General features: G+C 34.9%; 1 protein-coding gene across 3 annotated transcripts in view; it reads right to left on the reverse strand.

The window, feature by feature from the left end:
• LOC132392987 (sterol 26-hydroxylase, mitochondrial) overlaps positions 1-13,388 on the reverse strand; it is a 176,499-nt gene that overhangs the window by 92,670 nt on the left and 70,441 nt on the right. The window contains exon 1 of one of the 3 annotated variants that reach the window (XM_059967651.1): positions 7,096-7,200. The exons of 1 other annotated variant lie outside the window; for it this stretch is intronic. In XM_059967651.1, coding sequence (XP_059823634.1) covers positions 7,096-7,185 — 90 coding nt within the window. In that variant the 5' untranslated portion in view covers positions 7,186-7,200. Of the gene's footprint in view, positions 1-5,433; positions 5,544-7,095; positions 7,201-13,388 lie in introns of those variants that run through there. One more of the 3 variants, XM_059967653.1, reaches the window with a different exon arrangement.

The following is a 13,388-nucleotide window of genomic DNA, read 5'->3' on the forward strand; positions in this document are numbered from 1 at the left end:
CCATGGAAGATATTTCTTACGGAACACTTTGGGACACTTTTAAAGCATATATACGTGGACAGATTATCTCCTACTCCATTGGTCTGAGAAAACGCATAAAGAAGGAAGCTCTTTTATTGGTTGATAAAATTAAAGAGATTGACAAGAAATAGTTGATTACTCCTAGTAAGGAGCTTTACAAGCAAAGGGTTGAACTTCAAACAGAATATAGATTATTACTTACATCTTCGATTGAAAATCAATTGATGAAGTCCAGATCTGATTTTTATATACATAGTGATAAATCGGGTAAACTGCTAGCTAGTCAATTGAAGAATGCTTTGTTAAACATCAAATTACTAAGATCCGTCAGCAAAATGGGGATTTGACAGTTAACCATGATGAGATAAGTAAGTCATTTCAAGATTTTTATACCTCCCTATGTCATTCTGAATTTCCTCAGGATTGTGGTACCATGTGTGATTTTCTTGGGAAATTGAATTTCCCAAAATTATCACCAGATGATCTTTCAATATTGGAAACTCCTATGACTGATGCAGAAATCAAAGGGGTTATTTCCTCCATGAATTCAGGGAAAGCACCTGGTCCGGATGGGTATACAGCAGAATTTTTAAAATGTTTTCCGCTACTCTTTCTCCTTGGTTATATAAGGTTTTTGAAGAAGCAATTAGATTGGGCAATTTGCCACAATCTTTTTATAGAGCTTCCATCTCTTTAATATTGAAGAAAGATAAAGACCCTACTGATTGCGCATCCTATAGACCAATATCTTTATTGAATGTAGATTCTAAGATTTTTTCCAAGTTACTTGCATCCAGGTTGGAGAAGGTATTACCCCAAATTATCTCGGAAGATCAAACCGGTTTTATTAAAAATCGTTATTCTTTTTTTAATGTTAGGAGGTTATTGAATATTGTGTATACTCCTTCACATAATATTTCAGAATGTGTTATTTCATTAGATGCAGAGAAAGCATTTGACAGAGTTGAATGGCCATACTTATTTAATGTGTTGGAGGAGTTTAATTTTAGTCTGACATTTATTTCCTGGATTAAACTGATTTATCATACTCCAGTAGCCCCGGTGTTTACTAATAATCAAAGATCTCCCTTTTTTTGTTTATTTCGGGGCACTAGACAAGGCTGTCCTCTTAGCCCACTATTATTTGATATTGCTTTAGAACCCTTGGCAATTGCTATCAGAGAATCACAGGATATTCTTGGTATTAATAGTGGGACAGATACTCATAAATTATCTTTGTATGCAGATGATTTATAATTATTTATTTCTAATCCTGAGAAATCTATTCCTGTAGTTTTATCATTGTTGGCTCAATTTAGTGATTTTTCTGGGTATAAATTAAATCTTAATAAGAGTGAATTGTTTCCTTTAGATAGACAGGTCCCAATTTTTGGAAACTTACCTTTTAAATTAGTTAATGACTCTATTATTTACAGGGATTAAAATCACAAAAAACCATAAAGACTTATTTAAGGTTAATTTTGTACCCTTAATTGATCAGATGAAATGCTTGTTTACTAAGTGGTCACCATTATCTTTATCTCTGATAGGTAGGATTAATGCTATTAAGATGGTTATTTTACCTAAGTTTTTATATATTTTTCAAGCGGTACCAATTTTTATTCCGAAATCTTTTTTTACTAATGTTGATTCAAAAATTTCCTCATATACATGGCAGAATAAAAATCCCAGGTTAGGTAAAATATACTTACAGAAGGCAAAGAAGGAAGGTGGACTAGCATTGCCTAATTTTAGATTTTATTATTGGGCAGTTAATATTAGATATTTGATATGTTGGTTGAAAGACTGGGATGGATCTTTTAGCCCTCATTGGGTGAGCCTGGAAATTAAATCGGTACCAGGTTTTGCACTGGGTTCTATTTTAGGGACTTCTCTCCCTTTTGCTCTTTCTAAATTGCCGAAACAAATTGACAACCCGATAGTTAAACATACTTTACGTATATGGTTTCAATTTCAGAAATTCTTTGGGTTGACTCAGTTTGTTTTAAATATTCCTATTGTATCCAATTGTTTTATCCACCCTTCAATTATAGACCAAGCTTATTTGGCTTGGAAGACTAAGGGATTACTACGATTTTCAGATTTATTTTCGGACAATTGTTTTATGTCTTTTGAGCAATTATCTAATAAATATAATTTGCCTAGATTTCATTTTTTTAGATATTTACAGATTAGGAATTTTTTAAATACTGTACTTCCTACTTTTCCAAATTTTGTGTCTTCAGGTATTTTGGAGAGTTTGTTTGAATTAAATCCCTTTCAAAAAGGGCTTATATCAAATCTTTATAACATAACTATGAAGATACATTCAGAGCCCCTTTATAAGACAAAAAATGATTGGGAAAGAGAGCTTAACCTTATTATTCCTATTGAGAATTGGGATAGAATTCTTCAATTAGTTAATACATCATCTACATGTGCCAAACATTCAGTTTAAGGTCGTACATAGGGCCCATATGTCCAAGGATAAATTGGCTCATTTTTATTCCTATATAAATCCTATTTGTGATAGATGTCAATCTGAAATAGCGTCTTTAACTCATATGTTCTGGTCGTGTCCGCTTTTGAAAAAATATTGGAAAGATATTTTTGATATTATCTCTGCGGTATTGAACATTGATTTACAACCCCATCCTATTCCCGCAATTTTTGGTTTACCAATGATGGACTCACTTCATTTATCTTCTTCCGCCTGTCAAATGATTGCGTTTCTTACACTAATGGCTAGAAGATCTATTTTGTTGAATTGGAAGGAAATTAATCCTCCTACTGTATTTCATTGGTATTCTCAAACTATGTTATGTTTAAATTTAGAAAAAATTAGAAGTGGTGTATTTGATACTTCTATTAAATTTGAAAAGATATGGAGACCATTTATTCAATATTTTCATCTGATATAATATGACCCTGTTTCAAGCCTATTTGATTTTATATATGTTGAGAGGATCGGAGTTGACGACACTGATGATTTGGTATTCTTGTGAGATATTATAACCAGCCCTTTTTGTTTTCTTTTTCCAGTTTTTCTTTTTCTCTTTTTCCTTTTTTGTTTTTTTCCTTATTAGTTATTAAATTATTAGATTAGTTTTTTGCATATTTTTTTCTTTTTCTTGTTTCTGTTTTTTTATTATATATTATGATATACCTAGATTTGCCTTGTTTATTTATATATTGTATCATCCATGATTTGGGAATACTCATTTATACTGTAATCATTGCTTATGTATTCTTTCGTGTTCAGTTGAAATGTGTATGTTTGTAATCCCATTATCTATGTACCAATTGTATTTTGTTGATATTAATAACAATAATAAAAAGATTGAAAAAGATGTATTATTGCTCTCAACCCCATTCTTCTGCCTTCTCTCCTTAACTTTTGATGCCCTTACTAATCAAGAACCTCTGCTTTAAATATACCCAATGACATGGCCTCCACATCCATCTGTGGCAAAGAACTGCGGATTCATCACTCGCTGGCTAAAGAAATTCTTCCTCATCTCTCTTCTGGAGGGGCATTCTTGCATTCTAGTGCTGCGCCCTCTGGTCCCAGATCTCTCCGCTATTAAAAACTTCTTCCCTACACCCTCTCAAGGTTCAAAGTAAATTTTTTGTCAAAGTACATATATGCCACCAGAGAGAACCCTGAGTCCACCTAGGCCTTTCAATATTTGATCCTCCTTCATTCTTGGGAACCAGTGAGTACAGACCCAGAGCCATCAAACTCTCCTCATACAATAATCTTTCATTCCAGGAATCAGTCTCATGAACCTCCTCTGGATTCTCTCCAATGCCAGCACCTCTTTTCTTAGATACGGGGCCTAAGGCTGCTCACTATACTCCAAGTGTGGTCTGACCAATGCCTTATAAAGCTTCAGCACTACATCACAAACAAGAGAAAATCTGCGGATGCTGGAAATCTGAGTAACACACATGAAATGCTGGAGGGACTCAGCAGGCCTGGCAGCATCTATGGAAAAAGTACAGTTAAGGTTTCAGGTGAAACCCATTGGCAGGGCTGAAGAAAAAAGCTGAGGAGTAAGGTGGGGGGGAGGGGAGAGATGTAGGCCTCCGTTAGTCTCCATAGACCATGGATTTGCTCCTCGGGAAGTTTCCAGGGGGCGAGCCTGGGCAAGGTTTTTTTTATGGAAGACCACACCACCGATATTGTCCAAGGTAAGGGCATTAGGAGGGGAGAGAGAAACACCAGGCAATAGATGAAGCTTGGAGGGGGAGGGACGAAGTAAAGAGCTGGAAAGTTGATTGGTGAGATGAGGTGAGAGAGGGAAAAGGGGATTGGAAATGGTGAGGTGGGTGGGGGGTTGGGCATTACTGGAAGTTTGAGAAATCGATGTTCAAACCATCAGGTTGGAGGCTACCCAGACGGAATATAAGCTGTTGTTCCTCCAACCTGAGTGTGGCTTTATCAGAACAGTAGAGGAGGCCATGGATGGGTGTATCAGAATGGGATTGGGACTTGGAATTAAAACGGGAGGCCACTGGGAGATCCCGCTTGCTCTGGCGGAAGGAGTGTAAGTGCTTGGTGAAGCAGTCTCCCAATCTACGTCCAGTCTCACTGATACACAGGAGGCCACACACAGGCCACAATAGACTCGCAGGTGAAGTGTCACCTCACCTGGAAGGACTGTTTGGGGCCCAGAATAGGTGTGAGGGTTAAGGTGTAGGGGTAGCTGTAGCACTTGATCCACTTGCAAGGATAAGTGCCGGGACGGAGACCAGTGGGGTGGGACAAATGACCACAGAGTCACGTAGGGAGTGATCTTTCATGGCAACTGTACATATCTGTATTTGTGCACGGACTTTGCCTTTGAACTGAAGGTTATTCAAACTTGAAATTGAACACTAGATACAAAATCTGACAGCACAATGGTTGCAGAGAGCTTAGAGGTAATTATGAAGATCACCTTATGGTTCTTAAAAGGTGGAAGAGTGTTAATGATTAGGTTTGGAACTTTGAAGGTATAGTCTGCAAAAAGGAACAAATTAAATTCACAGCACAAAATCTCACTGGCTCTCGACCCTGTTCTGGAGCACCTGGACAAATGTAAACAGATCAAGACCGAATCATATTCATTTACATGCACTTGGAATTTGCAATGGTGCGTAGGTCAGGGCAGGACATTCACAGAAAACAACATTCAATAACATTCAACAAAGTACATAAAAGCAAAGGATTATATATACTATATATAAAAGGCAGAAAGTTAGAGGTTAAAAGACAGAAGGAATAAAATGTGCATTAATAATTATATAAATAGCATTTACAATGTAAACAACCCTTCAGTGGTTTAAAGGTTTACAAGTCAGTGCAGTAACTGGACGGGGAGGGGTAATGGAGGAGGTGGGGCTAACTAGAATGATGAATTAGATTACCAACATCTCCTTATATGTGTCCAAAACTCACAATTATGTGAGGAGCACCGCTTTCCTGCCAATACAAGTCATGTGCGCACGTCTCACAGTCTCACTCCCGCCAGTCTCGCAGTTGTTTTGGCAAAGTATGGATGTGCGATTTCCGCTCTTAAACTTTTGTTGTTTTTACCCACGCTGCAGTGATTTTGTGCTTAAAATATTTAACTATGTCTCCTAAGTGACCGATGTCAAGTCCTGGGCCATCAGCCAAGCGGCAGAGAACCACCTTAACACTTGAAGAAAGTTGGAAATTATAAACAGGGCGGCATCAGAGGAGACCGGCCTGTTTGGAAATGCCAAAACACACTTACATAAGGAAGGATGAGAAAACTGCGTCAGGTTTCAAGGCAGCAAAGCATAGACTGACTTTGCTTATGTGCTCCAATGCCGAAGGAGACTGTAAGATGAAGCCTCTCCTAGTTTACCATTCACTAAACCCCCGTGCTCTTAAGGGTTTGAGTAAGAATATGCTTCCTGCCCACTGGGCAGCTAACAAGAAAGCATGGGTCACTTTGAAGGTTGGTTTACTAATCATTTTGCTGCTGAGGCTGAATGCTACTGCCAGGAACAGAATCTTGCCTTTAAAGTTCTTTTGTTGCTTGACAATGTGCCAGCCCATCCTAAACATTTGGACAGCATTCATCCTAACGTAACAGTGTGCTTCCTGCCACCTAACACAACGTCGCTGATTCAAACACTTGACCAAGGTGTGATATCTACATTCAAGGTGGATTTTTTATGGCAAACTATCTCTCAGATGCTGCAAGCAACAGACGATTTCGAAAATCCCGGGAGTTTACCAATGGTGAGGGAATGGTGGAAGTCCTTCAACATCAGACATGCCATCAACAACATTGATGAATCCTGGAAAGAGGTCAGGTCAGTGAGAGTTCTGTGAGTCTTCCTTCACACTTTGCTGTCCTTGATGATCCCGACGACACACAGCCATCCACCTCATCCACATAAAGCTGCCCGACACCACAACAACCACTCATCTCCCGGAGCCAACACACCTGCCACTGTTGGTGAGTACTGTACACCCTAGTATGTTAACTTTCTATGACTTATTATGTTGAATATTACCTTAAATTGATGAAATATAATGCGAATGTGCCTTGTGGTACTGCTTTTGTGTCGTATTGGTATGAAAATGTGAATAAATTACAGATAAAACATAATTAGGAAGCCCTCTGGAGCGCATCCCTATCTTCTTCATTTAAACAATTATTCACATTATGCGTCCACTGCGAGGAACGTATCCCCCGCATATAACGAGGATAGGGTGTATCACAAACTCTCTCATTAGCACTTCTATGTACTGATTAAGAAAATGTAGCCTGGGGAAAAATGTACATGCAGGACAACAAATACTTGTTTGGGTCTTAAATTCGTTTATCTGTTTTAGACGTTTTACTGCAGAAAGAGGGTATCACAATAAAAACAAGAAAATAAATTTAAAGAAGTCCCCGTCATTACAATCTCACCTTAGCTTCGGACCACACCCTTGTAATGTATGCAGTAGGAAAATAACTAAAACAAAATATACTAAACCAATAAGATAGTGGCAATTATTTGGCACACACGTGCTTAACTTCCAAACACTCGGACTCAAGTGCATCTTACCTCCGGCGACACAGAACAGAAATCAGCCACAGCATCAATAGTCTCCAAGAAGGAACAACAGGAACTGCGCGTGCGCGCAGGAAAGGGCATGCGCAAACATGAGCAATTTGAACTACAAATCCCAGCTACGACTGGAAGTGGAAGTGAAAATGAATCCAAGGTGGATTCGGATTCTCTGGAACATACATTGAAGATGAGGAGGTAAAAGAAGAACAACAGAAAGATACTGGAGGTGGAAGATATTCTTGAGACATAAGAGAAGCTTTGGTGCAAATAATGCATAAATTAAAAGAATCTTAAAAATTTAAAATAATACAAGAAGACATTAAAAATATGAAGGATATGTGTTGATAAGATGGTGAAAAAACAGGAGAAAATGGACAAGAAAGTTAAAAACCTGGAAGAAATAATGGGAGACACTATTGAGAGAGTAAATAAAATGGAAAATAATATTCTTACCTGGACATCAAAAAGAAAACAACTGTTGGAAAAAATAGACATGCTTGAAAATTTTAGTAGACGAAATAATATTAAAATTGTTGGTCTTAAAGAAGGGATAGAGGGAGAGGATCCAATAAAATTTTTCAAAAATGGATCCCGAAAAATTTGGAAATGGAAGAGGGAACCCAGTTGATTGAAATCAAAAGGGTCCACAGAGCCTTAAGACCAAAACCTCAACCTGACCAAAACCCACGACCAATCTTGATAAAGTGCTTAAGATATCAAGATAAAGAAAAGATCCTGAAGGCGGCTGCCCAATATGCCAGAAAGAAAAATGAGCCATTGATGATAGAAGGGAAAGCAGTTCTTTTCTATCCTGATATAAATTATGACCTTTTGAAGAGAAAGAAGGAATTTAACCTAGCAAAAAAAGTTTTATGGGAAAAGGGTTACAAATTTATATTGTGCCACCCGGCAACACTGATAATTTTTTTGGATGATGGAAAAAGAAGATTTTTTACTGATCATCGGGATGCAGAGGAGTTTGCACAAGAACTCCCAAATATTCACTAGTCACAGTAAAGATTTAAAAGTGAAACAGATTAAAGATGAAGGCGGGGAGACTGAAGTGAGTTGATGGACATTAAAGACAGAAGAATATTTAAATATACTTTTAATTATATGATACAGGGGGAGAAAGGTAAAAATGTGAGAAATATTAATCGAGAGTAGTGATATTATTTTTTCTTATTTTATATATACTTTTTTCATGTTATGGGGGAGTTGGGGAAACTTTGGATCAATCACTATGAGATTCACGTGTGTAATCATGGCGATTGCCATGACCCGCATAACGGAGGGGGGTAATGTGTTTTTTTTTTCATTCACAACATTAGCAAGGGGTTTTTTTGTTTTTTTTTTCTTTATAATCTATCTTTCTTTTATCTTTCCTTCTTTGCCTGGATGATCTGAGGGGAGACACATAGCAACATGGAGAATTTTAAAGTAATTCCCCAAGGTACTATGAGAGTTGAAATATTATGTATTATTATAGACTGGAGTAACCCTGTTAAAAATAATGACTAATTTACTGAATTTTTAAAGTTTTAATGTTAATGGGCTTAATGGACCAGTGAAAAGAAAAAGAATTTTAACATACATTAAGAAAATGAAAATAGATATAGCTTTTATACAAGAAACACATTTAACAGAGATAGAACACCAGAAATTAAAGAGAGATTGGGTCGGAAATGTTATAGCAGCTTCATTTAATTCAAAAGCGAGGGGAGTTGCAATTTTGGTCAACAAAACTTTACCAATTAAAATACAAAATGTATTAATTGATTTGGCGGGGAGATATGCAATTATACATTGTCAAATCTTTTCAGAACTATGGACTCTTATGAATATTTATGCACCAAATGAAAATGATGTAAAATTTATACAGGAGGCTTTTTTGAATTTGGCTGATGCACACAATAAAATATTAATAGGTGGAGATTTTAACTTTTGTCTAGACCCAGTTTTAGATAGGCCAACAAAGGTTGTTACAAAATCAAAAGTAGCAAAATTAAATTTAACATTGATGAAAGATTTAAATTTGATTGATATATGGAGAAGAATTAACCCAAGAGAAAGATATTATTCATTTTATTCAAATAGACATAAAACTTATTCAAGGATAGATTTTTCTTACTATCAGCGAATATTCAAGACAGAGTGAAAAATACGGAATATAAAGCAAAAATATTGTCAGATCATTCCCCGTTGATAATGACAATGATAATGATGGATAAGGAGGAATCAATTTACAGATGGAGATTTAATTCAATATTATTAAAACGTCAAGATTTTTGTGATTTTATGAAAAAACAGATTCAGTTTTTTTTAGATACAAACTCACATTCAGTTGATGATAAATTTATATTATGGGAAGCGATGAGGGCATATTTGAAAGGCCAGATAATAAGTTATATTTCTAAAATTAAGAAGGAATATATGGTAGAAATAGATCAATTGGAAAAAGAGATTACAAAATTAGGAAAAGAATCTCAAAGATACATGACAGAAGAAAAACAAAGACAACTTGTTAATAAGAAACTACAATATAATACACTTCAGACATACCGAACAGAAAAAGCAATTATGAGAACTAAACAGAGATATTATGAACTAGGTGAAAGATCACACAAGATTCTTGCTTGGCAGTTAAAAACAGACCAGGCTTCCAAAACGATAAATGCAATTAGAACAAGTGTAAATAAAATTACTTATAAACCTTTAGCAATCAATGAAACTTTTATTTTTTTTTATTCTGAGCTGTATCAATCAGAATCACAAAATGATAATGTTGAGATAGAAAGGTTTTTTATCACAAATAACTCTCCCAAAAGTGAATTTGGAAGAACAGAAGGGATTAGATGTGCCTTTTACATTAAAAGAGGTCGAAGAAGCTCTAGGATCACTTCAGAGTAACAAATCTCCAGCAGAAGATGGTTTTCCGCTTGAATTTTACAAAAAGTTTAAAAATTTATTAATTCCTCCTTTTATGGAGCTAATACACCAAGCGGAAAGAACGCATAAGCTTCCAGAATCTTTTTCAACAGCTATTTTAATAATATTGCCAAAAAAAGACAGAGATCTTTTAAAACCAACATCATATAGACCTATTTCTTTGTTGAACACGGATTATAAAATAATAGCAAAAATTTTATCTAACAGATTACTTACCAAAATTAATACACATGGACCAAACAGGATTTATTAAAAATAGACAATCAGCAGATAATGTAACTCAGTTACTTAGCATAATTCATTTGGCACAAAAGAGGGAAGAAATGAGTGTAGCAGTTGCTTTGGATGCAGAAAAAGCATTTGATAGATTAGAATGGGATTTTTTATTTAAGGTATTAGAAAAATATGGATTAGGAGTATCTTTTATAAAATGGATTAAAACCTTAAATACTAACCCCAAAGCTAAAGTGGTGACAAATGGCCAAATTTCAACATCATTTCAGTTAACAAGGTCAACTAGACAAAGTTGTCCATTATCACCTGCTTTATTTGTGTTGGCGATAGAACCATTAGCTGAACTAATTAGAACTGACTCAGATATTATGGGTTTCAGAGTTAATCAGGAGGAATATAAGATTAACTTATTTGCTGATGATGTCCTGATTTATCTAACATTACAATTGTTGCGTATATTATCTTCTAGATTGGAAGAATATGGGAGAATATCAGGGTACAAAATAAATTGGGATAAAAGTGAAATTCTATCCCTTACTAAAGGAGATTATAGTCAATGTTGATTAATAACTCAATTTAGATGGCCGATAAATGGTATAAAGTATTTAGGTATAAGAGTTGATAATGATATAAAGAATTTATATAAATTAAATTATTTGCCGTTATTGAAAAAATTTCAAGAGGATCTTGATAAATGGATGATGTTACCAATAACATTAATAGGTAGAGTCAATGCTGTAAAAATGAATATATTCCCTAGATTACAATATTTATTCCAAACACTACCAATACAATTACCGCAGAAATTTTTTCAAGAGTTAAATAAATATGTGAGGAAATTCCTTTGGAAAGGTAAGATGGCAAGAATATCGTTGGAAAAGTTGACATGGAAATTTGACCTAAGAGGGTTACAATTACCAAATTTTAAGAATTATTACAAAGCAAATCAACTTAGATTTATTGCATCTTTTTTTTGATGAAGATAAACCTGCATGGATTAGAGTAGAAATAGACAAAATAGGAGAAAAAATACTAGAAGAGTTTATATATAAATGGGAATCTAAATGGATATGGCAAAAGAAAGAATCTCCTATACTATAACATTTGATTGATTTATGGAATAAGATAAATGTTGATGATGAGATAAAGAAATCTTTATTAGCAAAGAGACCTTTAATTCAAAATAAACATTCCTTTTACAATGGATAATCAACTTTTATATAACTGGTTTCACAAAGGGATTAGATATATAGGAGACTGTTTTGGAGGAGGTATATTAATATCATTTGACCAATTAAAGAATAAATATAAAATATCAAATAACACTCTTTTCTGTTATTTCCAATTAAGGGCTTATTTAAGAGATAAACTGGGTTAAACAATGTTATTGCCGAAACCTAACGAAATTGAAACTTTAATTCATAAAGGAAAAATTAAAAAATTTATTTCTGGTATGTATAATTTGATTCAAGAACAGGCAATTAAACAAGGAATTCATAAGTCAAGACAAAAATGGGAAACTGATTTGAATATTAAAATTGATGAAACGAGTTGGTCAAGATTATGTCTCGACAGTATGACAAATATAGTAAGTGTTCAACTAAGATTAGTACAATATAACTTTTTACATCAAATATATATAACACCGCAGAAAACAAATAGATTAAACTCAAATTTATTTGATCAATGTTTTCGATGAAATCAAGAAATTGGTACTTTTTTACACTCTACTTGGTCTTGTTCTAAAATTCAACCTTTTTGGACAAATTTAAGTTTTATTGGAACAAATTATTGGAATACAACTTCCACACAATCCAATATTATTTTTACTAGGTGATATTGAAGAGATAAAATCAAAATCCAAATTAAATAAATATCAGCAAGAATTCATAAAAATTGCATTGGCAATAGCCAAAAAGGCTATTGCAGTTACTTGGAAATCAGATTCATACTTAAGTATAGATCGTTGGAAGAATGAAATTTTAGCTGCATTCCAGTTGAAAAAATTACTTATAATTTAAGAGATAAATATTAAATATTTCTGAAAATTTGGCACCCTTATTTACAAAAAATAGGATTAAATATATAGGTGCTCTGAAAATAAAACTATTGGTTATCTGGGGAAAGAAATAAATATACATATTAAAGCTATTATGAACTCCATGGAGCATGTGGAGATCTTCCGATATCCAGGCATTCTTTCTTTCTTTCTTTTCTCTTCTTTTTTTCTATAGGGACATGTTAGGGGGAAGGGGTTAAGGGGAGGGGGGAAGGGTTGATAATTTTCTTTTTTCTTTCTGTAACCTATTTGAAAATTCAATTTAAAAATTAAAAAAAAACTTCCAAACACATATAGGCTAGACCTTGAAATGTATTCTCCTTGCTCACACTAGTAGGCCGATTAAGGAACTTTGCAATCACGCTATCCAACGCTGATCAACTTAATCACAAAAATCTTTCCTCACCAAACCTAGGAAAAGAACTCAAATGCCAACCTTTCATGGCATCTCTTTGTTCTACTCCACCCATGCAATATGACATCACTGTTTTCTCTTGAAGGCATGGACAGCTATTTCAGCATTACCTAGGTGAATACATAAGTGCACTTTAACAATAAAAAAATGATATTCAATGGTCACCTGTTTACAGAAACTTTCCTGAACACATTTGACCAACAATACCTCATCTAGTCCTTTGATAGAATGGGAGTCCAGGCACTATGTGGAAAGTTAAAATCACCTACTAATAACAACCTTATGTTTCTTATAACAGTCTGCGATCTCTCTACAAATTTGTTCCTCTAAATCCCCCCCGACTGTTGGGTGGTCTGTAATATACCACATCAATGTGGTCATATCTTTCTTATTTCTCAGTTCCACTCATAACTCCTTATGAGATGAGTTCTCCAATCTGTCCTGACAGAGAACTGCTGTGACATTTTCTCTAACTAGTAACGTCACCTGTCCTCCTTAAATCCCTCCCAGTCTGTCACGTGTAAAACAACAAATCCCCAGAATACAGAGCTGCCAGGTGTTGATCCATACCCTGAACTCATCTGCCTTTCCTATGATACTTCTTGCATTGAAATATATGCAGCTCATTCA

Source organism: Hypanus sabinus, chromosome 4 (assembly GCF_030144855.1).
Source record: "Hypanus sabinus isolate sHypSab1 chromosome 4, sHypSab1.hap1, whole genome shotgun sequence".
NCBI classification, from domain to species: Eukaryota; Metazoa; Chordata; class Chondrichthyes; order Myliobatiformes; family Dasyatidae; genus Hypanus; species Hypanus sabinus.